The 27920-nt window shown below is 38.8% G+C and overlaps 2 protein-coding genes and 1 non-coding gene across 5 annotated transcripts; 1 reads left to right on the top strand and 2 right to left on the bottom strand.

Moving 5' to 3' along the window:
* LOC126402220 (tumor protein D54-like) lies at positions 1 to 27175 on the bottom strand. Of its 3 annotated transcripts, XM_050063998.1 has the most exons (9): positions 27033 to 27175; positions 25996 to 26111; positions 25740 to 25888; positions 25426 to 25473; positions 24811 to 24912; positions 21692 to 21718; positions 19602 to 19637; positions 19413 to 19461; positions 18856 to 19321 (listed from the first exon to the last, which is right to left on the bottom strand). In XM_050063998.1, the coding sequence occupies exons 1-9, from the start codon at positions 27043 to 27045 to the stop codon at positions 19250 to 19252; spliced, it is 612 nt and encodes a 203-aa protein (XP_049919955.1). In that variant the 5' UTR covers positions 27046 to 27175; the 3' UTR covers positions 18856 to 19249. The 3 variants fall into 3 exon arrangements, with proteins under 3 accessions (XP_049919956.1, XP_049919954.1, XP_049919955.1); XM_050063999.1 differs by lacking the exons at positions 18856 to 19321; positions 19413 to 19461; positions 19602 to 19637 and adding an exon at positions 1 to 265; XM_050063997.1 differs by lacking the exons at positions 18856 to 19321; positions 19413 to 19461; positions 19602 to 19637 and adding an exon at positions 91 to 269.
* On the bottom strand, positions 14759 to 16955 carry ppdpfa (pancreatic progenitor cell differentiation and proliferation factor a). Its single transcript, XM_050064000.1, has 5 exons — positions 16797 to 16955; positions 15668 to 15771; positions 15434 to 15511; positions 15256 to 15349; positions 14759 to 15168 (listed from the first exon to the last, which is right to left on the bottom strand). Exons 2-5 carry the CDS (start codon positions 15720 to 15722, stop codon positions 15036 to 15038), a joined length of 360 nt encoding a protein of 119 aa, XP_049919957.1. The 5' UTR covers positions 15723 to 15771; positions 16797 to 16955; the 3' UTR covers positions 14759 to 15035.
* trnae-cuc (transfer RNA glutamic acid (anticodon CUC)) lies at positions 17484 to 17555 on the top strand. Its single transcript has one exon. It is a non-coding gene; the product is annotated as a tRNA-Glu (tRNA).
* Positions 27176 to 27920: the final 745 nt, after the last annotated feature.

Genomic DNA, 27920 nt, shown 5'->3' with positions numbered 1-27920 from the left:
TTTAGGGTTGTTTTGTGAAGGAATCGTCCTGTGAGTATTTTTTTAAGTTAAAAAAGGAGCACATTGAGCTCACATGCATCGGTGTAACCCTAACATCCATGTGGCTTCACTGGATGCAGTGTGAGAGTGTGTGTGGGCTGCTCAGACAAAAGAAACTCCGTCCGTCTGTCCGTCTGTCCGTCTGTCCGTCTGTCTCATCCCCTCTGACCTCAGCTGTGTCAAACTCTCTCTCATCTCCATCATCGATCTCATGTCTGAAAACACACTGTCTGAAAAGAAGCAAGAGACAATCTTTGAAAAAGATGTAATCACATCACAGTTTACTCTCCCAGTTTTCTGCTATGGTGTGTGTTGGTGTGTGTGTGTGCGCATGTGTGTATGTGTGTGTGTGTGTGTGTGTGGTCTGAGGGCACACAAGAGTACTCAAAGCAGATCTAGAGCACAGTCTCACAACAGACACTTTTAATGGTGAGTCACTCGGCACAAAAACATGTGGTGTAAGTGTGTGTATGTGTGTGTTTTTATTCCTTTGTGTTGTTGTTGATGGCGTAAGTGTTGTTATTGACAGTATGTTGATTTTTTTCTGTTGGTGTATAAGTGGAGTGACCCAGTTTGTACGACATCAATCTGTGAAAGATTTAATTCAGTAGGCTGAAACATTCCAAACAAGGACAATGACTCTTCGAGCAGCCGAGAAAGCGGCTCGCACCTTATTGATGATTTGTCAAAGTTTAGAGAGATATATTTCTGTATTTATCACAGATCAAATTTATCAGTTATTTATCATGAATCAGTCTATTCCTCACCACCACCAGGCCGCTCTAGAGTTGGATTTACATACTGACCATTTTACATTTTTATTCCCATGTCACGATTGGGCTGCATCACATTCACATTTAAATTCTTTTATCTATTGCAAGTTTGGAAGCACTTTATAGCTCAGGATTAAGGTAACATGACGCAGTGATTTGTGTGTGTCTTTACCTCATTTGGAACATACTGAGAAGTGATTATAACAAAGGACAGAAGCAGAGCTCAATCTGCTTTATTGATTACTTTAAAAAGAAAATCAAACAGCTCCTGTCTGAAAGCTTTACTGGAGCTCAGAGTGAACTCATCACAGAGGGGTGTTTCTCAGAAAAGCAGGTTACTGTGAAAAGTCTGTCTTGAATCAGCCAAACAAACAGAACCAGGATAAATCTGTTTCATGAAGCTGGTTTGGAGCCAAATCTGGTTTCTTTAATGATGATCAGAGGGGTCCCTCACCTGAATCTGCTGCTCCGCTCAGCTTTACAGAGCTTCATAGTGAGTTTTGTCTCATTGTTTAGCCTGCAACTTAACTGTTTTGGTTCATTATTGCTGCTCTCATGTTGTATTCATATCAAATGCGATGCAAAATTTCGTGTGACATTACTCACGCAAGTTTGAACACTAGAATATTTTGTGTTGACTCGCTTCATTCACGCCAATAACTTGTGTCATGCGCGCATGAAATTGCTGAATCAATGAATTAACTTCTGCTGGTACGTCCTCGGCGTCATACGTCCTTGGAGGATCTCAATACCGATTAGCTATCACGGCACAAATTGGTCCCTGATTTTTCAACTCACAAATAAGCATATGGTGCCACACGCTTAATTTGCGCTGCTTAATTTGTATTCCATTGTTATTTGCACTGACCGGCGGGAATTTGCATCTATTGGCGTCTTTATATTGACACAGCATCAGAGTCGTTCTCAACTAGGCCTACAGCAGGCGGCTGTTCTCAGTGAAATAATCTCCAAAAACACACTGTACATTTCCTGCTCAGCACCAAACAGCAGACTACATAATGGCGCTGGGGGCACCCTCTAGTGCAGTGGTTCCCAATTTGTGTTTAGTGGTCCAAAAGTGGGACACGGGTCCATTCCAAATGGGCCAGGAGTGATTCACAAATGTGTCAAGTTTGCAAAGAACACACTGTATTTTAAAGTACAATAAATTTCTGGCACAGTAGAGTGAGGGAATAACAGAGACGGCAAACTAGCTCAATGTCACGGCCAAATGCAAGTCTGATGTTGAATATATTAAACTGTGTGGACCTTGAACTGATAACTAAAGAGAAATCTGGATCCATTGCTGGATCAGTTGGGAACCACTGCTCTAGTCTGTTCAGCCAACTCCAATGTAAACCCATTTGCGTCGCTATTAGGGCCCTGACACACCAAGCCAACGTTTGGTTGTTCGTTGGCATTGGCCATGGGTGAACATCTTTCACCCTAGTTTTGAGGTGTGTCCGGCACTGTTGGCACTTCTTGGCCTTTTTTTTTTGGGGGGGGCCAATCCAGCATGTTCAATCGACATCTGAGATGGTGGAGCCCATCGCTGAATCAAATCACTCTGATTGGCAGTTCAGTTCAGTGCACGAGAGGAGAAACAGAAGTGAGGAAGGCAAACAAAAGGCTAAACAAACTTGTTATATAGGTAAGATTATGTTTGTAGCCACTGAGCTCTAGCAGAAACAGTTTGTAACTGTTTTTAATGCTCACTGGTGGACAGTAAATATACTCTGTTCTTGCGACATCAAATTTTAATGTGCTAACTGGCTAACCAGTGTCCTGAATCTGGTATCATTTCCTCTCACACATGCGCAGAATATACTTGCTAGTTGGCCACTGGCTGTAGTCTTTGCGGTGTGTTCTGGTGCCACTTTTTGCCACTAGTTCTTTGACGCTGGTTTGGTGTGTCTGGGCTTTTAGATATTCAGAGCAATGGATGCCGTATAAAGAGCACAAAAGTCCATGTAGGGAGACGGGTCCAACAAGCACAGGACTTTGACCCGGAAGACTGGTGTTAGTGTCCTGTGTAAAACTAAAAGTCAGTGTTGAGCTATTTTGTCACATTAGTTGCTAGTCTTGCGAGCTGACTGATGTGACTGTCATCAACCACAGTCTTCTCCTAAGCCTAACCAAGTAGTTTTGTTGCCTAAACCTAACTGCCGACCCCCTCTGCATCAACCGACTCCTTCTGTGTCACGATACAAAACACTGCCCCCTGCATCATTATAGTGACCCTTGGTATCAAAATATGACGTGTAGGGATGAGATCACAACGTACTTGATTTGTGCAAGTGATGCAGCATCTTTAATTTAGTTGCAGTGCATTTAGAAGCACACTTATTGACTCATTGAATAACAAAAGATACTAGGTCACATTTTAATTGTGTCATTAAGTGCATCCCGTTTCTGTGACCTACATTTTTAATGCAGTGCAAACAGACTCCTGCTCACAGCGCAGCAGTAAGGAGGAACCTTCAGGTAGGAAGCTTTGAGAGAACGGCATGTTTCAGTCTGCTAAAGCTGACACCTGAACCAGGCTGGTCTGAAGCCTCCATGGTAACGTAGGTCTAATTGAACCTCCTTCATGAAACAGAATGACGGTTTGGAATAAGCCTGCTTTGACTGTTTGATGAAACACCCCTCTGGACTCAAACAGACGTAATCATAGATGTACGTGGGACCTGAGTCCTCACACATGTCTTCCTCGTCTCCTCCAACCTGCTCGTTTGTTAACTGCAGCCATAGCAGATCCTCTACACTTCACGTCGAACTCAGTGATGCCACGTCGTCCCATTTTTCAACCGACCAACCAAACATTAGCTTGCAGATCTGTAAACTGTCTTAAAGTCTACGCTGAGCAACATTTGTGCTGGAGGTAACTGTGATCAACGACAACCACTTGTTGTCATGTTGTTGTTTTGTTTTTTTCTAATAACGCCCAATGGATTTTCTCTTTGTATTGACTGGACAATGTAATCTATTGGTGTTGATTAAAATGCCCTGGTAGCTTGTGGATTGCTAAAGTGGTCAGATAAATGTACTGTATAGCTGTACAAAGAGTGATAAAGATGTTTTAAACCTTTTTTTCTGTGGGTACAGCACTGTTTAAAAAAAAAAATCAAAGTGGTTTTAGCCCTTGCTTGTTTTAACTTATCATTTGGTGGTGGTCTGTATTACTTCTATTGTTATTTATATTATTTCAATTGTTGCCTCTCCTGCACTGATAAGAGACTGTAGCTCTGTGCAGGAGGTTGTACTGTAAACCTGTGTGAAGCTTTGTATTTCCTCCCCTCTGGTTTTGGACTCAGTGAAAGTGTGATGTTTACATGTACAGTTTTTCAGAATACTTTTGCGTTTTATTCAGGCTATAGTTTCTTTTTCCGCACCTATTCCCCCGAATCTGTGTACATTTGCCCAGATATTTTTCCTTCTGTTGTTTCATTGCATCAAAGTGCAGACGTGACCTCTTTGACTACTTGGTCACACGGTCATGAAGTGTGCCGTGACAGCTGGTTGTGGTCGGCTCGGTGTTGTGGTGGCTTCCAGCATTTACAAAAAAGAAAAAAAAAAAAAGAAGGTAAATCTTAAGTAAAAAAGGGAGCTTCACAACTTCTCAAAGTGGACCAGCAAAGATTTATTAAGGATCAACTTCAATCAACTGTTTTAGAAAACTATTGTGGCCTAAATGGAGATCGGTGGGGTGTAGGTACATTTATTATTCCACGTTAAGTGCTCAGAATCTTTTAATATCCCGGCCGTATTGTCAGGGAAAACTCCTTGTCCTTAACACGACTGGTACCCTGAAAGGTACACTTTGACCTGTTGTAATATCTCCTCGGTAACATAAAAGCCATTCCCCTCTCCTGGCCTTTTTAAGGGGAACCCATAAACCTCAGGAAATACTGAATCTCCAAGTTTAGTTTTTATCCACTGATTTCTTCTGAAATGAGATTTAAATCTCTTAACGAAAAAAAAAACCATTAACATTTATATGAGATGTCTATTGTTTTGTACATTTATCATTGTGATTTAAAAGTGGAGCTTTTTTCCAGTATCTGTGACTTAATATTTTAATTTTCGTTTCTTTCTTTCTTTCTTTTTTTTTGGAGTGTTTATAGGTATGGATATTTATTATTCTATGTGAAACAAAAAGACAAAAGAAAAGGTTGAACCTGTTTCATTTGTATGTTTCATGCAAAACTGTCCAGGTGAGATTCTCTCTGCCTCTTACATATCACTGATGAGGGACCTGTGTTTGTTTGGAAATAGCGCTTTTTCAGTGTTGCATCAACGCTATGAAATAAAAAACGAAAAAAAACAAAAAAACAAAAAAAAAAACACCAGTGGTTTACCAACAGCAGAGTTGCAAAGCTCTCCTCTTCTCCTGAGATGTCAGTAATTGAATAAAATAGTGCGATGAGCTATCTAACTGAGACCTCGCCTGTTGTTTGCTTTTGTCTTTTCTGTGTCAAAAACATTTTCAGAATGTTATGAATTTTAGTGAGTGAAGTTCTTCATACACAAACAGTGTTGGGGAGTAGTTCACTACATGTAGTTTATCACTACTACATTTTGTAGTATTTGAGTGGTAGTTTAATCACATTAAAATCTCAGTTAGCAGTAGTATGTATTAGTTAATCACAAACTACATATTCATATTTCTACATATTTTCATGACATCTTCTGCCATATAATCATGGATGGATTATGACACAACGGGCCTCTGGGCTCATCAAAAGGCCCCACCACCACTCACACACATGCAGGAACAAGAAACAAGAAACACAGACAATGGTAGTTTTGCCCCTTTTTCTTTTTGATGATGTTTGCATCTCTTTGTGGTTGTGTTTTTTGTCTGTGTCTCTTTGTAGTAATTATGTGTAGCCATTTTGTGTTTCCTGGTGGTTGTTTCAGTCTCTTGATGCTTACTTTGTCTCTTTGTAGTCATGCTGTGTCTCCTTGTGGGTTTTTTCTCTTTGTAGTCATGCTGTGTCTCCTTGTGGGTTTTTTTGTGTTTCTTTTTGGTCTTTTTTGTCTGTTTGTGGCTGTTTTGCATCACTTTTTAAATCTTTGTGTCTCCCAGGGATTTCTTTTTGTATTTATTTTTGTTTCTTTTAGTGCCTCTGTTCTTGTGTTGCATTTCTTTTTTGTTTTTTTGTTTCTGTTTGCATTTGTTTAGTCTTTGTGTCTCTTTGTGGTTTCTTTTTTTATTTGGTCTTCTTGTGTCTCTGTTCTTGTGTGTAGGCTATTTCTTTTTAGGCTTTGTATCTCTTCGTGTTTTTTTTTTTTGTATTTCCTTTTTGTCTTTGTGGTTGTGTTGCATTTCTTTTTGGTCTTTATTTGTCTGTTTGGGGTTGTTTTGCATTACTTTTTAAATCTTTTTGTGTGTCTTTGTAGTTTTTTTTAAATTTATTTTTGGTCATTTTGTGTCTGTTCTTGCGTTTGTGGTTTGTGGTTTGTGGTTGTTTTGCATTTATTGTTGGTCTTTGTCTCTTTGTGTTTTTTGCATTACCTTTTTATCTTTCTGTTTCCGTTTGCAGTTGTTTTGCATTACTTTTTTAATCTTTTTGTGTGTCTTTGTAGTTTCTTTTTTATTTGTGTCTCTTTGTAGGTTTTATTTATTTATTTTTGGTCCTTTTGTGTCTTTGTTGTTGTGTTGCCTTCCTTGTTGGTCTTTTTTTGTCTCTTTGTGGTTGTTCTGTATTTCCTTTTGGTCTTTTTATGTCTTTATTTGAGAAACATTTTGCAGGCGAAGGTCAGGGGGCCCCTGGCAATCTGAGACCCTGAGCCCGGTAGGCTTGTCCAGTAACCCTTCCATGCATACGTATACTGTATGGCACAATGTCACAGCTTAATGGCCATGGTTGTCATTCAGCAATAATCCCCTGCTGTTTGACTAAAATCACCTCTGGTTTGCAACCAGGATGTCTGCAGTCAAATACTAGGCCTATGAATTTCCACTAAAGTTGAGCATTTTCCTGATTACACCTCAACAACTGCTCCTCATCCTCTCCTTAAAACACATCCTCAACTTGGGCTGTGGTGAGTAAGGGTCTGCCCTGGTCCACCTACACTTTACTCAGTGTCAGTTCAGTTATACCTTCATGTAACAATATGAGCTTCCACACTCAAGACTGTGATCATTTACTGTGAGATGTAGTTTAACTACTTTTCATTTTGAGTACCCACTTGTACACTGCACTTTTAATGTAGTTCCCACTACTGCCACAAGAGGTCAGCAGAAAGCAGCAGGAGAAAAGTTGGTTCAGAGCATTCAGACCACTTCACTCTTCAACGTCATGGTGCAACCTTCTGCTTAAGTCATTTTTACTGTCATCAGTTGACATTAATACCCCATAATGACTAAGCAAACACAGGATTTTAGAATTTCGTTTGCAAGTGTATTGAAAAAACAAATCAGACATATCACATTGACTCTGGATTGCTGCCACCATCATGCTTCACTGTCGGGATGGTGCAGGCAGGTGATGAGTGGTGCTTGGTTTTCTTCAGACATGACGCTTAGAATTGAGGCTACACTGTTCAGTCTTGGTTTCATCAGACCAGAGAGTCTTCAAGCCCACATCAGTGGAGGGTTTGGTGATGGTTATCTTTCTGAAAGTTTCTTCACACACCCTCACAGGATTTCTGCTCAGCCAGAGTGACCATCCGGTTCTTTGTCACCTCAGCCCTTCTCCTCTGATTGCTCAGTATTGCCAGGCTCTGAGAAGAGTCCTGGTTGTTCTGAGTGTCTTCAGTTAAAGAACGATGAGGCCTCTGTGCTCTTGTGAACCTAAAATAAACCTTGCCCAGATCTTTGCCTCAACACAACCCTGTCTCTGAGCTCTGCAGGCAGTCCTTCGACCGCACGGCTTATTTAGTTCTGACATGAACTGTGAGCTGTGAGACCTTTATATAGACAGGTGTGTGCTTCTCCAAATCATCTCCAATCAGCTGAATTTACCACAGGTGGGCTCTAAACAAGGTGCAGAAACACCTGAGAGATGATCAAGAGAAATGAGAGGCACCTGTGTCTGAATACGTGCGTCAATGTGATATTTCAGGTTTTTTCTTTTTAATAAATTTGCAAACATTTCTATCCTGGTTTTTTTTATTGATTAAAGTTAAATACATAGAACAAAGGGGACGACTTGTGTCCTTCCTCATTCCGCATGTCACCTTTCCTTGGAATTCACATGTAGCCTACAGGCTGATAGCATAAGCTTAACAACATGGATGGAAAAGAGCCACACAGGTTAATTACAAAACAGAATATAAAGATAGTAATTCATAAAAATGTGTGTCTACTCACATAAGCTACATATCCATACAAATACACTTAACATGCAGGTATAATGAAAGGGGAAACTGTCATACAGAACGTAGGCTGAACACATTGCACGTGTGTGATGTGATTCAGACTACACCTTAACTTATTAACTCTCAGAGAGTCTCACAAAGTCCATTGCTCATACCATTCAAACATTGGTAACATATGACTAACAGGGATAATGATTGCCATGTTCACCATCTTAGTTTAGCATGCTAAACACTGCACGTTTTGCAGGTTTTGGATCACACATCAAACCATTTTGTCCCCATGGCGTTGCTAGAGATAAAATTACATGTTCGGTTATTATGTCCAGGCGGTGGTCATGCACTTGAAAACCAATGTTTTGGCTCAGCTCACGTTGGGTCAGGGAAAGTTGTCAGCTGTTGTCAAAAACAGATTCTCATGTGAAAAAGTGAACACTGTGTTCCAGCCAGGTTTCTGCAGACCAAAGTCAATATTCTCACACAGTGAAACACACCAACAGTGACCTGATTTTTCCGCTTGTTTACATGCTTCTAAAACTTTTGCCAACTGTATAATTTCAGATGCAGTTACAATTATTGCTTAAATACATATTTTGAAAGTAAATTTTACAGTCATTTCTTATCACCAGTTGTGGAGAAAGTTATTTCTTTTACTTACAGTAAAACAACACTGTGGTAATACAGTGGTGTAGTGTGTAGGATTAAGTGGCATCTAGTGGTGACTTTGAAAATAAACTTGTCCCGTGTGCCAAGTGTGTAAGAGAGCTACAGTGACATGACAACACGTGTGGCCCTGTCTGGAGCCAGTGTGTGGGTTGTATGTTCTGGGCTATTGTAGAACAACATGGTGTACTTTGTGGAAGAGGAGCTGCTCTTTATGTAGATATAAATGACTCATTGTGAAGTAACAAAAACAATAATTCTTATTTTCAGGTGATAATAAACTAATAAAAACATTATGAATATTATACAGCATTTCTGTCCAAAGATGCCACAAAAGCACAAGTATAAATCCTGCTTGAATCCTACACACTGGACCTTTAAAAGGAGGCTATTGAGAATAAAATGCAAAAAGAAAGGCTCCTGTGAGGGTTGTTAGTATATTGATTATGATATATTGGATCATTATTACTACCAGCTGCAGCTGCCAAATACATGCAGTGGAATAAAATACAATATTTCACTCTGAAATGTGAATTATAACTGTAGAGTAGCATCAAATAAAAATATACAAGAAGGACCTGAAATGACTTATGTACAGTATCTGAGTAAATGTATTAATTACATTCACCCACCTCTACTCATTATTTTTATTTAGACAAACAAGAGCTTGACTAACTATCACCACCTATGGACTGTACAGTTGTTTTGTATTCATATCTGAATGCTTTGTTGTTTTCATTCTTGATGGTTGCGCAGAGCTGCTCGATAATGTTTGTAAAAAGAATTAAAGACAATAAATATACTTGGAAAAAAGGGATAACCTTAACTAAAGTCGCAGCTGCACCTGCATTATTTGTGATTACCTTACCAGTAAAGGCTGAAGGCCTGAGCTGACTTTCATATCAGATTCACTTGGAATCAATTTTCCAGGATGTGAAGCATCAAATCTCAAACTTGATCCAACACACACATAAACAAGCGTGGCCTGTGGAGATAATCAATCATAGTGAGACCATGTGTTGACACCACTGAAAGTCCCCCAGTGACACATGGACCAACCGAAGCTCTGTTCACGCTGTCTGTGCATGCTGCAAGTCAAATATAGACCTGCAGCAGGATGACACCTGAGCCCCTGCACACAGTCTGAATTCCTTTATCTCAAAAGACAAACATATGGATTTATACAACGATACAGTGTGTGTCTGCTCATACCGAGAATAACACATTATCTTTGCTCTCATCTCATCTTATCAGAGCAGTATGAACTCGTACTGTCTGCATTGTGGAAGTCTGGTGTCTGGGGGGTTGGACACTTCCATCCACCACTGAGTCATAGTCGTTGCCTTTGCCACAGATTCTTATCTTTGAGCCATTCATGCGCAGGAGCGATCTGTGTGTGGATGCCAACATTTTCCAATGACTATAAATTAAAGCAGATCAGGGTTTAAAAAAAGACTCCAACCTGAAGATGGAGTTTCCCTGAGCATCAGCACTTATTTTCACCCTTACTTCTCTAAAGGTGAATTTGCAAACAAAGTGGAACTTAATCAAACAATTTACTGGAACTAACTATTGTTTTCATTATCAATCAATAATCTGACTGTTAGTTGATTCAATATATGGTCTATAAAATGTCAGAAATGCCCATTATATTTTCCTAGAGCTCAAGGTAATGGCTACAAATGTCTTGTTTTGTTTGAACAACAGTTGAAACCCTAAATATGTTTAGTTTACTGCAATGTATGACAAAATATAGATCAAATAATCACATTTTAGAAGCTAAAACCAGAAAATATTTGGCTCTTTTGCTCTTAAAATTATTAAAAGGATACTTTAACACAACTTTTTTCACATATGCAGTAGTCCTCCCCCAGTCCTATAAACACACCTTGGTGTGTAAAATCAGGTGGAGTTCCTTTCCTTTCAAGTTTCAGCTCTGCTCTTTAACTAATGTGTTGATTCAAATACCATATTTATAGTTTTTGTTTTATTAAGTGTAGCTTATTATTATTTGTTACCAGTTCCACTGCTGAGTGCAGCTCTGTCCAATTCACGTTCAAGTTCCTAAAGAGTGGGCTTTGCCATATACATTTTTGAATCATCAGCATACAACTTTCTGTACATTTTTACTAAAGTTAATGGTCGCTACTTTGGAAAAATAGTCAATTATAATGGTCCCAGACAGCTTCCTTGAGGTATACCACAACTAGTGGATTGTACTCTTAAAAATGTGTCATCAAAGATTTTGCCTAGAAACAATCTGTGATCAGGTGAATCAAACACAGCTCTACCAGCAAGAAGCACATTTTGAGTTGGAGCAGTTATTGTTGAAACTCTTTCCCTGCTAAAGGTCACAGAAGCTCTTTCTAGTGTATTTCAGCCTTTTAATGAATGATTGGTTCTTGTACTAACACTGCCCCATTCCAGAAGAAAATATTGGGATTGTTTCTGCAAAACACAAATATATTACATTTGAACATTTCATACAGTCAGGAAACAAAGCTTGTTAGTTTTTTCTCATCCTTTTTTGGTCAGAACAGCTGTGTTGTTTTGATGTTAATAGTCTGGAGATTTGTCCTTCACAGTGTTCTATGAACTTTGCACAGAGAAACCCGGCGTACCCTCTGAGGTCATAAAAAATAGACCTGCATGATGGGAGACTCCTGTGTCAGTTAAGTGACACGAGAGTTATTGTACTTGGCCAGGATCACAGGACATTTTTAGACCCGAGTGCTTCTCTGATACGCTGCCAGGAATAGTGCAGCTTTGGAGGGCAGGCAGGACAGATCATGCACTCTTTAAATCAGTTAAGGTCTGAAGACAGGAATAATGTCTTTGGTCCTTTAAATGGCAAAACATTTGTCCTGGTATTTTGCCCTAAATGCTTCACATACAGCTATGTAAATATTTGACTTTCCTGTTTGAACAGAAAGATTATCTTACAATCAGAACTGGACTGTAACCAGACTTTGTTGCATCTATTCTTAGTTGACAGTGTTCACGTTGCAAAATGTTCCGTACGTATCATTTCAGGGAAAAGTCAGTTCAGTGAACCAGTGCATTTATTGATCCTTCTCACAGGTCAGCAGTACCTTAAAATATTTTTAAGGTCCAAAAATGAAAATTATACAATTATTTTTTTTTACAAGGGATTTGTGGCCCTGGTTTTGGATACCTGGTCCTAATAAAGTAACATTTGGTGAATTAAATTTTTTTTACACATATATTTCTTCCAGCACGGTCGTTTGTCCAAAAACTTTCAAAGCAATATGTTGCATTTAGATAAAATCACACACAGACTGCAGGGGAACATTAAAGCTCTGTCCTTGCAGCATTTGTAGCATGAACAGACTGAATCTTTTACAACATGCTGAGACGTTTTGAAAATGTCTGTTAAAACAGTCAAGCACAACTTTAAAATTTAATAGCAGCAGGTGGACTGCTTCATTAGGGTTCCATGTGGTAATTCTGGAAGGATGCCTGGCAAACTCTGCAGCAAGTTGGTGCTGACAGAAACTGGTAACATGCCAATGACCTGCTTTTAGAGATGTGCTGCATAAATATTTGGGTCAGCCAACTTTGGCCGCTGGTTCATTAATTAATTTACACGATTGTCGAACCATTACAATGGATACAACATGCCTTTAACCATTACTTTTCCAGAAGTTGTTGACCCACATTCAAGCAGAGGTGAGGCATTATGTAAGCTGTATTAACAAATGTATTAATTGTTGCTAATCATATCACAGCTAAACAGATTAGTTTGGTAAGCAGGCTTAATGTGTTCCCTGACAAAGTTATAAAACAGCTGCTCTGCTGTGTGGAGAGGTGGCAATAGCACTGAAGATCTGAGGTTTATTAAAAACACAGGCTAGTAATTATGGGCTTGCGTCAATCCTAAACATACTACCCAAATTCTCTGAGAGATTGGTATATAACCAACTTGGAGAAAATCCTCTAAAACTCAAACTCAAACTACTTTTAAGTACCGGTCTGAATATAGAACAGCTCAATCTACAAGCAGATGTTGGATCAATCTTTTTCATTATAAAAAAAATGGAGAGAATGAAAGTAAATTTCACAGGTATGGTCATGTTAGACTAAAGCCCCTTTCCCACTGCACAAAAACCCACTAACATCCAATAACATCTGGCTTTTGTATTTAATGGGAAAGGTTACAATCAGCATTTACTCCCAGGACAGATATTATTTTGTTTCAGCTCGGATCAACTTCGATTTTCAGTGATGGAAATACAACACCTGGGTAGATGCGCTAATTCAAGCCCCTTTACTAGCGCAATGCAACAAAACAAAAAAGAAAAACGTGTGTAATGTTGAACGTGACACACCATAAAACAATTTAAAAAACAAAAACGAAAAAAAAAACAAATCAAAAAGGCATACTTGCCTACTGCAGAGCCCTTTTTGTGGATCTGGCTACTGGCAATGGGAAAGCAGTCTAAGCAGTATTACAGAAGGCTTTTAATACTGTTGATCGTGGTATTCTCTTCATAAAGTTGTTAGGTGTGGGCCTTAAAGACTGAGCAGTAAATTGGTTTAAATCAGGTGTGTAAAGTTGGTGAGGCCCTCTGCACAGTATAGAGGTCATGTGGGGTACCACAGGGCTCAGTTTTGGGACCATTGTTGTTTTTAAATGATATTATTGATATGCCAGCAGCAGCAGCAGCATCTAAAATTGTGCTTTGCACAGATTACTCTACCTTTACTGGTATCTGATAGAGACACCAGAGTAATACAAGAAACTCTTGTGCTGTGTTCACACGATGAGCCGCAGGCTACAAGTCATTTTCAGTGGAGGCCGGTGACATGAAGCTACAAACTGATGCCAGACACTTGTTGCGCTATAAATCAAAATTGAGCTGGCATCAACTTTTTTCAGCGCTCCAATGACGCAGTGAAGCTAAACCAATCATATGTTCTTGTCTCTGGGTGTGGTACTGTATCATTCAGCTTAGTTAGCTGACACTGTGCTAACTTTATGTCCATTGTGGTGCTCACAGGGATACGATGGGGTGGCAGAATGTGATGTTAAAATGGGGCTCAGACATAAAAGAAAAAAACTTTTTTTATGACCAAGTACAAACTTTAGATGACGTTTAGTCGTGGTGCTTTGTGGCAAGTAGTAGACACACTGTGACGACATAACTACATGAAGAAGCGCTTCAATGGCAACTCTGTGATAACATAGCTTGTCATGCTATTGCATTGTCACTTGTAGTGTGAACACAGCTGTAGTTGAGAACTGTCACTGGTAGAGACTGGTTAATTGTCTTTACATTTGGGGAGAAAGACAGTCCATTTTATTTGGCACTAAACACAGGTTTAAGAAAAGCAATGCAATTAAGGTGAGGGAGAACAGGCTCTGAATGGAGGGAGAGCTAACCACGCCCACTTAGGAGACAGGAAGAGTAACCGTTTCCTTAACATTGGATAAGCCTACGGTGGGGTATCTCCTTTATCCAATATCTCTGGTTAAAGAACTAAAACGTGACCATATGTTCGATGTAATTCAAAAAACAGGCCCAGAATACCTGAAGTATGAAACTGACATGGTTGGAAGCTAACATAATTGCAACACTAATTTGCCATTCTGGGATCTCCCTATGAAACAACCTGCTCCTGCTTATTAAACAAAGCCAAACAAGGGCAATTTTTTAATCATGGAGTTGTGGAGCAGGTTGATGGTTCACACTGGCGTGGAGTTGCAACGGTGACAAGTAGGTTTATAATGTAATATGTTTCTTTGCAATGACTTGTATGTGTTAATTGTTGTTTTATTTGAGGACTGGAGTGTAAACAAACATTTTAGTGATGCTTTTAAATGCCATCCTCTTGATTTTTTGTGTCATGATACTCCTTTGAGTTGTTGAGCTTTTAGATTCCTAATAAAAAGGAAAATATTAATAAAAATGTGTGTGATCAATAAAACACAATGTAAATGCTGATTCAAAGCATTTTATTTATTTATTATTATTATTCAGTGTAAAGTCACAAGAGGAATACAATGAAAAACTTTTTACATACTTGAGTTTTTTTTCACACTTTTGGTCATAATAAAAACATACTATACATATGCAAAAAGGAAAAAATCATTGACTAAAAGGTAACAAACACCATCGTCACATCTCCAGTGATGGACTATGTGATGGATGGTGAGCTGAGGGTGGGGGAGGTGCAAGGCGAGGGTGAGGGGGGGGATGCTACAGAGGCTGGAGTCTATGAGGAAGCAGGTGGAGGGGTCGTTGTTTCAGACTTTCCACTTTCACTGTTTTCACTGACTTGTCTGTTCAAAACCATCTCCCTGGCGATGCAGGTCACCTGACCGTTGGCCACTGTGTAGGTTCTGTTCCTGCAACACAAAGGACGGTTAGTGTTTCCCAGAAAACTTTGCTGCACGTGACTGAATTTGGTTGTGTTTGGATACTACAACACTCACTTTTGATTTTCAGATCCGTTCTGCATGCCAGGCTGGTTCTGTTTTGCAAAGAAAAATGAAGTCCACCAGTGGCCAGAGTCTTGCCTTGGGAGTCCTGTGAGCAACAGGATAAAGTTTAGACAGGAACTTGGTTTGATGCAGACACTTTGAAAAATAAAACCTTGTCCTTTTTTTATACCTGGGTGGTGTGGAATGACCTCCCCAGTGTACTCGGCACTGCCACAGGAGCTGTTGCTGGAGTTGGACCCGAGACGCCCTGCAATAAAGAGACACACCCTTTTAGTGAAAGAACTTCATCTATGTGTATCTCATCACAGACGGAAATAAAAAATACTGGCGTCAGATGCAGAATGAAAAACCATCTGACTGAAATGAATGCAATATAAATGCATATAAGCCACGTCTGACTCACTTCTGTAGTAATCATGGGTGGCGATGAGGGAGCCACTTGATGGAATTGCTGCCATTTTCTCCGACCTTAGGTGGAAAAACCGCTCAAAGATGGAAGATGGAAGCCTGGAGGAGAGACAAGAGCAGGTGTTATTAGACTGGAAATAAAATGAGAAAATGGATGCTGTTATGCTCTCACAATCATTATCACTTATCACTATATCCTCTTGTCTTAAAAAGGCACTGCAGTCACCCCAGTTCAAAGGTGCCACTCAGGTATGACAGCTCATGTACACTGACTGCATTCACAACAGGTCACTCAGAACCAGTTCAGCTAAGCTTTAACTGCACATATTCACGCCCTCTGTGCTCCATTCCTGCACGTCTACAAGCCGTCACTGCAAGGCCATAAAGCAGAAGCAGCTGCTTCCAAGAATCTAGTTTCCCCATGACCCAAATATCCAGAGGGGTGTGTGTGAGAATATGTCCACATGTACAGCTGAACTTGGGTAGCTTTAGTCCACGTGTTGGCTGTGTGACCAGCTACAGGTCGTGCCAGTGTTCTTTCCTTGGAGGACAATAGGCCTACTACTGCGTTCAGCCAGGGAGTTTTCTACTGCAAAAAAAAAGCCCCCAAATAACCTTTTTTCTCAATTCATTCACAGTGCAGCAACATATGTATATTAAATTATGCAAGAATAAACATTTACTTATATACTTGTGTATGTATTTTAAATTTGACTTGCAATCCAGGCTCTTAAATGCAGGATATGAAAACAGGCTGGAGAACCGGCTGAAGGCTGTAAAGCTTAACAACAGGTGAGCAGCAGATGGCTTTGGGGATTTCAAGGAGCTGGCAAAAAACCTGTCTGAACTTCATAGCCTAGATAAACATAATCACAACACTTGGCTATATACAACTGCCAGAAGGCAATTTCACCTATTAACTAGTGTTAGCTGCACATGTGTGGCCTTTCAGAGAAGTTAATTAAAAATTAAAAAACAGACACCTGTGGATGTAACAGGCAGGTATCATAACTACAGAGCAGGACTAAAATATTCCAGTGCTGGAAAAAAGTTAAATAAAACATTAAATTTGTTTTAATTACAAAACAGAGGAACTTGTAATCTTATAAAGTATTTAATCCTACCTTAAAGATTGAGATGTTGTTGTTGGCACCGGATGCGGTTGTAAGGTGCGGATGGCTTGATGTAGAAGAGGTGCTAGTTGTTTCAATGGCCCATTTGTGGATGAACTCTCTGTATTGACCCGACTCGGTCAATTCACTGCTGCTGTCACTGACTCCTCTGCCAGGACCACAGGCTTTTATAGGGTCTGGCCTCGGTGCGTGCTGCGGTGGCACGGGGCGGGGACTGTGGCAGCTCGAGGACACGAAACGTGCAGTTGTGTTGTTTGTTACTGGACCCGATGACATCAGACAGAAGGAGGCTTTGGAGAGGCTTTAACGTTAACCCGTCAATGTCAAAGGCTTATCAGACAGCGGCTGAGTCTCGGGAGACAAACTGACACGAGTGTTAATCGATAGATACGTATATGCGTTAAGCAACGTCACAAACATTAACGTGTTGTTTCTTCATAATTAAGCTAGCTAGCTAGGGTACGTTTACTGTAATTCGTAAATGAGTAAACTCATGATTTCTAGACAGACAAAAAATGATCTGTTTTAACTCTCGGGTCTATTAAGGTGAGCCAACTAACATTACATCGATGTCACTGTACATTAAACGCCACTCCGCCTGTGCTTTACACTGTTCAATCTGTAGAACTCTAATTTCCGTGGCTTTAAATCCTATGGAAACTTCTCCATTAACATCACTCCCTGGTGGTCTAGTGGTTAGGATTCGGCGCTCTCACCGCCGCGGCCCGGGTTCGATTCCCGGTCAGGGAACTACTGTTTTTTTCCCCCTCCTTAAGTTTGGCTGTGATTACAACATTCAGGTCACACCACACGTTAAAGACAATATATATATATATATATATATATATATATATATATATATATATATATATATATATATATATAAATTTATATGTAAATTATGTGATATCCTGATAATACTGAGGTATGTAGGTCTGGCAGCTCTTTTCCTGGTTTGATTTGATTTTTTTCCTTTTTGTGTTTTCTAGTCTGTTGTAGTTGTTTTCATTTTGCTTTGTTGTTTTTCATATTACTTGAATATAAAATTTAAAAATTTGAAAATAAAATATATTTGAAAAAAAACTAATGTACTATCTTCCTGCATTTTCCTCTGAGTATCAGCTTTTGACTTCAACACAAGTGCAACACGTGTATAAATAATAATGGCTTTCACTGCACTAAATGTTGTTTTTTGAGATCTCATTGTATTTTTCTTGAGGTATCAGCTTTGCATTTTAATACAAGTGAACTAAATGCAGCAGTAGGGACACGTGCATCGAGCTTCAATGTCCTCAACAACATTTGAAGACTCTGGCGCCACCCAAAGGCTTGATGTAGAACAAGGCCACCACTGACAGTAACCTAGGCTTTAGTAACAGGTTCTCTTTAAAACTAAGGGTGTTTTCACATATAGTCCTTTTTAAACAAAACAAACCCAGTCCTCTTAAAGTGGACCAAAAAGTGCACCAACAGAAAGAGGATTCAGTTCTCTCTCTGGTCAACTTCAGCTCTGATGAGGCCTCAGTCCTTTTTCTGCTCCTACTGTAACATATATATAATATATATTGACATAGTTTGTTTTAATTTTGACATGGCACTGCAGTGTGCTTATGAAGCCCCTCACTTTCAGATTAACTTAAAATAGGAGGAAAACCTTAGTGTTTCTGTGCTGTAGATTGCTGCTATTTGATGTATTCTACATTTCACATCTGGAGACGTGCAGTATCTTTGGTGGACCAAACTACTCCTTGTCCTGCGTCCTTGCAAACGTTACAGGTCGGTGTGGTGTGGTCTGTTTTTTCAAGTGTCCCAGTGCAAAAGCATGTGATCTAGATAGCTAAATACAATGGCAAAGAGCAAAGCGAACCTGGAGTGTTCTGTGTTCACAAGGCACAGGTTAAATGAACTTCAGAGGGGTCTGAGTTCTCTTGGAGTGTTCACATATGCCCAAAAAATGCTTAGTCACCGCTCTGAGTCCAAAAACACCCTAAGAGAGCCAATCTAAGTACATTAAATGAACTTGAAGAAGCCATCGATGACAAAGAAACACTCACCATTCAATTGACTTTAATTGAAAAATGTTAAAGTACAAAAATACTTCATGTTTGTGATATTCAGTTCTGTAAATGTCACAATTAATGTCAATGAATGCATATTCCAAGTAGAGTTCAGGTTTACAGCAGTCATGTCAAAATAAATGACTGTTAAATTACATTTATCCAGTCGCAGAAACATAAGATTCACAAAGTAAAAGACTATTTTTACAGTGAAGTTTAAATAGTTTTGCAGACGTAATACATTCTATTTGACATGTGGTGTTAACACAATAAATAACAGTGGACAAATTCACACAGACAGAGGAGCAGAATATCATTACATACATTATTTCATAACTTTACAAGGTATGAAAAATTATTATTTGTGATATGTTAGACAGGTCCGTTTCATGAGCGCGAGGATCTTCGTTCAAAGCCAGAGGTGTCTCCATTATTTGTCAGACCGCCACTCACCTTGTCCTGTGTGACCCAGACAGGAAACAAGTGATCAATACTCAATAATTCACATAGTAAGAACACTGTGAGACCGCGGCTGTTACGACAAACTCACCTTCACACTGCCGACCATTTCCTCAAAAGACTTGAATGTAGAGGAATGTCTGCAGAGAAATGTGAAGACAAATTACACATAACATATTTAATAATTACTTTGTCTCTAAATCATAACCACATGAACTTGAACTCCGTGTTTTTAACCACATAAATAAGCATTAAATACAGGATTACAGTGACGTTTTACCTCATACTTGGCACACTCATGGTGTGGCTCAGGGTGCTGGGTGTCACAGTGGAGAGGCAGAAGAGAAAAGAGAGTTTCAACATTTAAGTGACAAGCAAAGCTCAAAAACATTGTGCAAAATCAGCAAATACATAAAACCACAAGCCTTATTATATACTCTAATTTTTATACTGAGCAAGGTGAACACAGACATTTTACTATTATGCACATACAAGTAGGTGCAAAAACTGTATATACCGTAAAACTTCAATTAATAGCCCGCGCTATTAAGTGCTGAAATCACTGAACTCAACAGTCCTATATTTGGGACTGGCTTTTAAGTCCTTTCACACAAAGCTGTTGCACAGCAAAGATCAGAAATACAATCAAATTGTTTTAATAACACCAGAATTAGGCTTTGAATAACACATCAATTATGAGTCATTCATTTGATCTAACTGCGTTTTAACTAATTCGTTTTACGCCACTTGAGGATTACAGCACCTGGCATAGCAACACAACACCACCATATCCTGTTAAAACAATACTCACAGCTTGGATTAATTTTATGAAAAACCCTTTTGATTCCTTTGATGGAATATGAATACCTTTGCGAGTAATCAAGGAATGGACACATACTCCGACTTTATGACAGCTTCAGAGGTAGGGAGTTACCAGGCCGGTAAATCTCAATGAATTACTGTCTTCTTTGATGCTCATACTGTAGTTTCAGTAAAATGAATCCAATGATTGAATTGTAGAGAAACTTCTTGAGCTAACAATATGTAGCATCTCCATATTGACAAGTTTAATTTATTATCTTTATCTGTATGTGCAATCGAAGCACCTAACTAACTTTAGCTCAAGGGGTGCGGCAACAACCTGTTTTATATATCCAAAGAACGTGGAACTTGCCAAGCTGCTTGGCAACCAAACCAGGTGTCTAATTGAGACAGGTGTTAATTTATCAAAATGTGAAGCCACACTGGGCTAGTAAAAGAGATTGAAGAGATCTATCTATCTATCTATCTATCTATCTATCTATCTATCTATCTATCTATCTATCTATCTACACACATTTATATATATATATATATATATATATATATAAGCAATAATGCACAACAACATACAGTATACAATGTCTATATGACAACTAAGGTCACAGGTTTCTCTCAGTCAGGCCACATCAGCACTTACAGATTAATTTGTCACTTATTTTTATGATATTAAGAACTTCAGTATTCCCACATTGGAGCAAAAATGCCCGTTAACAATTTACCAGAGCTCAATGTGACATTTTGAAATGACTGAACAGTTAAAACCTATGACATGCACTTTACTTAAAAAGATACTAAAGTAAGAAAAGCAGAAAACAGAAAATATTTAGTATTTTTCTGTCATATATGACTTAATTAATTGAGTTCTAACATTCACTAATGGATTAATAACTTGTGATTTTGTGTTTCATACAGCAGTGATAGAAGGTAACTTATTAAATTTACTCAAGTACTGTAGTTAAGAACAATTTTGAAGTACTTGTACTTTACTTAATTGCTTACTATTATTCAGAGGAAATAATGTCACTTTTATCAATATTACACTTGTAATATTACTTGTACTCCACTACATGTATTTGATAACAGTAGTTACTCGTCACTTTGCAGATTCAGGTTATCAATATAAAATATAATCAATTTATAAATTATGATGTGTTATTACAGATTAGGACATTCAGCAGTATATAAAGCAGATGGAATTAGCTCCAGCTTTACCAGCTGTGACATAAGTGATGCTAACACATTTATGCATCACTAATTTTAATCCAGTGATATTATACATTAGTCTGAATGGGCCACTCTACATTATAAATACTTTAACATTTGGTACTTTAAGTATATTTTGGTGCTAAAATGTATGTACTTTCACTTGAATGCAGGTTTTTGTACTTGTATTTCTACACTCACACACACACGCACAAACACACGCACGCACGCACACGCACACACACACACACACACACACACACACACACACACACACACAGGGGTTCATTCAGCACCCACTTCAGACCCTTCAGCCTCACAGCAATGATCTGAGTTGAGTCTTACCGTGGTGGGCTGGGAAGAGGCAGAGCTCTGTAGAGATAAAGACAGACACACAGATAACGTCACACCAGCTTCTGTTTCCATGTCGATGACAACAACAGACTTATCAGCTACTGCTGTCGACGTCCAGATGTACGACTGTGATTGGATTACGGCTGATTACTTGCTATACAAAAACACGAGACAGCGGGGCTGCGAAGTTAAAGGGATACTCCACTCAAAATCTGGTTTAAGCTTCAAAACACTCATCTTTCACATCAGCATCAGTGGTTAACAGTTACTAAGTACATCTACTTAAATACTGTAATTAGTGATAGCTAGTGTGTATGTGTGTGTGTGTGTGTGTGTGTGTGTGTGTGTGTATTTATATATCTCTATGTGGGGTGGGAGGGTTGGGTTTTCTCTTTTCTTTTTGTTTTCTGTTTTGGATCTTTGTTGTTTTTAACCTCTGTGAGGCACTTTGTGTTACTATAGTATGAAAAGTGCCATATAAATAAAGTTGATTTGATTTGATTTGAATTAAAGCAGCTATATGTAAGAAATATAAAGCAAATAGTCGTAAAATCCTCCTAATATGTCACAGAGACTAAGGAATAATGTTCATATAACATACTGATCTCACCGACAACAATAGTACGGCCAGAATATTCGCATTTAAAAAACATTTTTACAGCCTGCAAATCATGTTTATGTTTTGAATTTGTGTTTTGGCCTGTTGCGCCACCCACCGCCGTCTACCAGTCACACAGTCAGTAGAGTCTCAGCTGTATCCCGGCAGCAGCGTTAGCAGCAGAGAAGCCGAACTTGCTCGAACGGTCCGCTGGAAAACCGAAGATCAAGGACGCGGCGACGCGGCCCCGCCACGGCAGCCACCCGTGGGCAAACAAATCAGTCTCCAGCGTGCCGCTGTCCAGCAACCTCGAATCTGTAGGGGAGTGGGGGCGGACACGACTCGCGGCAGTATTTTGAATTTGAGTGCAGTAACCGTTTTGGCCAACTTTGAAGCACTTGTACTTTACTTGAATATTTCCATTTTATGCTACTTTGTACTTTTTAATAATATTAATATAATATCAGAGGGAAATTGTAATTTTTACTCAATTTATTTTAAATCTTAAATTACTAGTTATACTGCAGCTTCAGATTATTCTAATATATAACCAACATATAAATTATGATGAATTTTTATAGATTAAGATACCAGTATATAAAATAAGCTCAACCTTTAACATCTAGAAACATCCAAATTATGCATAAATATATCATAAATTATAATCCATTGATAGATTATTATTCTGAAATGAGCCATTCTACATAGAGTGTACTTTAACTTTTAGTGCTTAAAGTATATTTTGATGCTAATATTTTTGTATTTTAAAATAAAATTTTGGAAAGAAGGATTGCCCGCACACTGACACACTTACGCAGCAATGGTCACCATTTTATTTTCAGTGTGCGGGCAATCCTTCTTTCCATGTTAAGCACTTTCTGCTGTGCCAACGCACCTGATGACAGAAGCTGATTATCCTGGTGTGTGAAAGCCTCTTCAATGCAAAATAAAATTTTGAAAAGACGACTTCCATCTGTAAAGCACCTTTCTAGTCCTCCCACCACTCAAAGTGCTTTTACACTCCTTGTCACGTTCATACACTGGTGACCGAGGACACCACACAAAGGTTCCCCCTGTTGCTCAATAAAAACATTCACACACACTCACTCATGGGTGGCAAAACCATCTGAGGCAATTTGGGGTTCAGTATCAGGCTGTGGATACGAAGACAATACCTGCTACTCTAATCAGTTTACTGTTGGTTTTAGTATATTCATGGGTTTTGTTGACAACTAGAAAATATAGACCATGATTATTTGTGTCAAAACACTTAGACTTATAAGAAAAAAAATGTTATAATAATAAATTACGTCTGTGTTTTTATGCTACTTTCTCAAGAAATTAAATAAAAAATATGACTGTAGTGGTTAACTGTACAAAAACTTTATGTGATTTCAGACTCGTCATGTTACACATTACAACAGTTATTTAACATTTATCAGTTATTATAATGACTGCACTGGTCCTACATTGACAATGATAATAAATTAAATAGAGCTGGGTCAATGTCCACTTTTGCCAGTCCTATCCGGTGTACAAGCCTTTTAATGCTAAACAGCTGAACCGGCATTTGTCATTATGACACGTTCTGACAAAATAGCCTAAATCGGCAACCTGTGCTGACAGTGTCACACTGTGCTTAATCCAACCTGTACTGGATTAGTAAGACGCAATATGACAACATGATTAACATATTATTATTTTTGTCTAGAAACACATTAGGGAAGCCACTAGTGTCTGACAAGCAGTGTGCAATATACTGCCAAGCTGAGCACTGACACCAGGAAGGAGATCAACAGCTGATTCATTAAGATGAATCGACATCTTATCTGTACGATACCTCCTTATTTCACTACAAAACCAAAATAAGGTTGGGGTTGGCTGGAGGTAGATCACCAAGAGGCTTAAAGTTTCTTCAACCTGCTTGCTGTTTATTATACTGTGTGTAATCTTCAATAAAAAAACCCTGTGTTTTCTGTTTAAAAAGTACAAATGTAGGATAGCAAGTACTCACCCATCTTTTAAGCAGCTACCTCTTCACTCTGATCTTGAGCATACAGCTGATAGGTACGTGTTTGTTTACATGACGTCACAGAAGTGCATATTTAACGGATTCAACATGGACAGAGAGCGTCTGATGCGACGCAATAGTCGGACACTCGTCTGCTGTTAGGACACAGTGTGGTTATGTTCAACTTGGGAGCGGCTGCTATGTCAAGTGCAACATCTAGTAATAAAATTCAGTTTACTGGTCCGGTCCAGTGTTTGGCTTTGCATCAAACCAGTTTGAAAATTTTTATACTGGATTTACCAGGCTCCTCAATGGTAACTTCTGTACCATTAACATGCAGAGTTCGGTGTTTTAAAAACTACTACCTCAACCTATTTTTTCTGCTCATTTTGGCTTGTTAATACTCACGCTGATTTATTTTTTAACAAAAAAAACTTTTAAATGCTTAAACTTTTATTGTCAGAAATTAGGATGGAGTAGCTGAGAAAATCCTGGGGGTACCTCATCTCTGCCAGTCTCCTGGTGAGGGTCACGCCCATAGTGGACAGTGCAGTCGATGTCACCTGGCCTGCATGAGAGAGAGTCTCCCGTGTCCTTATATACCTACAGGTAGAAAGAAGTAGCAGGAGTCAGGACCTGATTGGAGGAAAGTCACAACACTGCCAACACATGTGACACTTAAAATACACACAGAGAGCACAAAGGTAGGAACTCACTCTCTCTCTCTCACACACTCACACACACACACACACACACACACACACACACACACACACACAATAGAAACTAAACTGTGAACAACAGGCTCATATACGTCAGTGGCTACAGGCCATGTGGCTGCAGGAGGCTGCTCACTAAAACAACCGCCTCAGGTTAGTCCCGCCATTGCCTGTTAATATTACTGCTCCTTGTGCTAAGTCCGGCTGTAAGGCTATTAACGGGGCACCAATCCTATTTGACCTGGAAAATCCCATCACTTGTTTCTTAGGAAAGAATCCTCTTTAACATGTGAGCACAGGGCAAACCACTGGGAAACCCCTGCGCCATGATATGTAGTACAAATCTTTAGGGGTTTTTTTTTCAGGATATGATGCAAAAATGATGACCAACACTCACGCGTTGGAGTGGCTGATGTCCTCCAGAGTGGCAGAGGCTGTGAGATATCTGAAACAAGAGGAGGACATGCACAAGTTGGCAGGTTACTACCCCGACTTAAGACAGAGATCATGGAAGTCATTAGGGTGCTTTCCATGGTTATGTAACCCTGTCACACTAAGACAATGCGTGTCAAATGTTCCACTAGCAGAGAGGCTGGTTGGTGTTAAACCAGGTAACACTACAGAGGCATGTAATGGAGTTTACAACCATTGCCTTACAATGAATATGCAAGCCTGAACATGCAGTGTTTATGAGGATGCCAATGCACTCACGGGGCTGATGTCTGGACGTCTTGCCAGCCTTTGGACAGGTTCTGTTTGATGTTACTAAGAGGACCCATACCCAGCTGCCTCCTGATGTCTGCTGCATATTTTTCTCTGACCAAAAGCACCTGCCGCAAGGTCTGAATTTCATCCTCCATCTAACAGGGAGAGGAAACACAAAACAGTTTAATTAGTTGAGGCACAACAGCTTACAGATGGCAGTCATTTACCTTTTGTGATTATTAGCCCCAAAGAGCTGGATCACCTTTGCAAGTTCAAACTTTAGATTATCTATGTCCTCCTCTGTCAGGTCTGAGGGCGAGCAGCCATTTTCTGTTACCCTTGTGGAGAAGTTCATGGAGGTTGAAACCCCACCAAAACCTTTCAAAGAGGCAAAGGTGAATAAACATTTAATTAGTCAAATATATATATATTTGATAGATAGATAGATAGATAGATAGAGTGAGTAAAAAAGTTATTAAGAACAAGTATATCACAAGCATACAGGATACTCTTAGACTACAGTGTGTGGGGGAATAATATTAATGTGACTATAAGTACATATTATTTACATTACATTAGATAGATAGATAGATAGATAGATAGATAGATAGATAGATAGCTAAATGGAGACAAGTATATACGTTACCACAAGCATAAAGGAGACTGTTAGATAATAGTGTGTGAATTAATATCAATATTAATATTAATATGCACTTTAGAGAAGTTAATGGATGCAGTAGCCCCTCCAAAAACTTATTAAGAGGTATGGAGAAAACATAAAATAACCTGGACATAGATAGATAGATAGATAGATAGATAGATAGATAACCTCACGTTATGCATATAATTGTTGCGTACTTGTTTAAAATCATTGTCTAACTAAGTTTAAAGCTTCAGTACTTAAAGCAGTAACAGTAACGGTTGTCATATATAAATATACAAATATACAAATTATAATATTGAACATTAAACACAGTCGGAGCTGTCCTTAGTGCTGAACTTCACTCTATCTGCCCGACTAACTGAAGCTAACTGAAAGCTAACTGAAGCTAACTGTAGCTAACTGAAGCTAACTGAAAGCTAACTGAAGCTAACTGAAAGCTAACTGAGGCTAACTGAAACTAACTGATGCTAACTGACGCTAACTGAAGCTAACAGCTAACGTTACTTGTTGCTCACGGAGCTAACGTTAGCCAGCGTCGACAGCAGCACAAACACACTATAAACGCGTTAACTGTCGACTCAAACTAACCGTAATAACCGTGAAAATGAACTGAAATTAATGTGAGACGGTTTTACCTGGTCGGTTCATCGCTGCTTCACTTTCAGCTCCGGAGTAGTTATGTGTAGTTTTGCTAGCTGCAGCCTCCTGACACCTTCCAGTGAGCCGGACTAACAGAGCAGCAGGAAGCAGGAACACTGAGGATCACACAGGCTGTCACTGGACTGGTGCTGTTTACATGTGTCATGGTGTTGTGCAATACAGCCGTGGAGGAGTAATCTATTACAGGTATAAATACTGCATTTAGATCTTACTCAAGTAGTGGTACAGAAGAATTAGCATCAAAATATACTTTAAGTACCAAAACAACTCATTTTGCAGAATAGCCCATCTCAGAATATCATGTATTAAATCAGCAACAATCATACATCATAGTTAATTAGTTGATTTTTATTCCGTATAAATCTTGAATCTTGAGCAAACTAACTGGTAGCAAATCTTGTTGAATAGAATAAATTAAATTAAATCAAAATTAAAAATAAAATAAAAGTATTGGCAAAACAATGTTCTTAAATTTTGAAAAATAAAAGTACTTATTTTGCAGAATGACCCCAGTTTTATTATTATTATTATTATTAGTAATAATGATATTTTATTAATATTAATATATGATTGGTCATTATTTTAAGGATGTTGTATACAGTTGTAGAATATAATAATATCAATAATAATCACCATTATCATCATCATCATCATCATCATCATCATATTGTAATTGATCACTATTTCATACACAGTTTGGTAGGACCTAGTGTAATATATAATAAGACATCATATTTTACAGACTAATCATGTTTTATATTTAAAATTTTAATCTGAAAAATAACTTTATCTGTCAGATAAATTTAGTGGAGTAAAAAGTGCAATATTTCCCTCTGAAAGGTGATGCAGTATAAGTATAAAAT

This window comes from Epinephelus moara, chromosome 16 (genome assembly GCF_006386435.1).
Source record: "Epinephelus moara isolate mb chromosome 16, YSFRI_EMoa_1.0, whole genome shotgun sequence".
In the NCBI taxonomy this organism is placed as follows: Eukaryota; Metazoa; Chordata; class Actinopteri; order Perciformes; family Serranidae; genus Epinephelus; species Epinephelus moara.
Note: the sequence above shows the minus strand (reverse complement) of the source record. Positions and strands in the feature narration are given on the sequence as shown.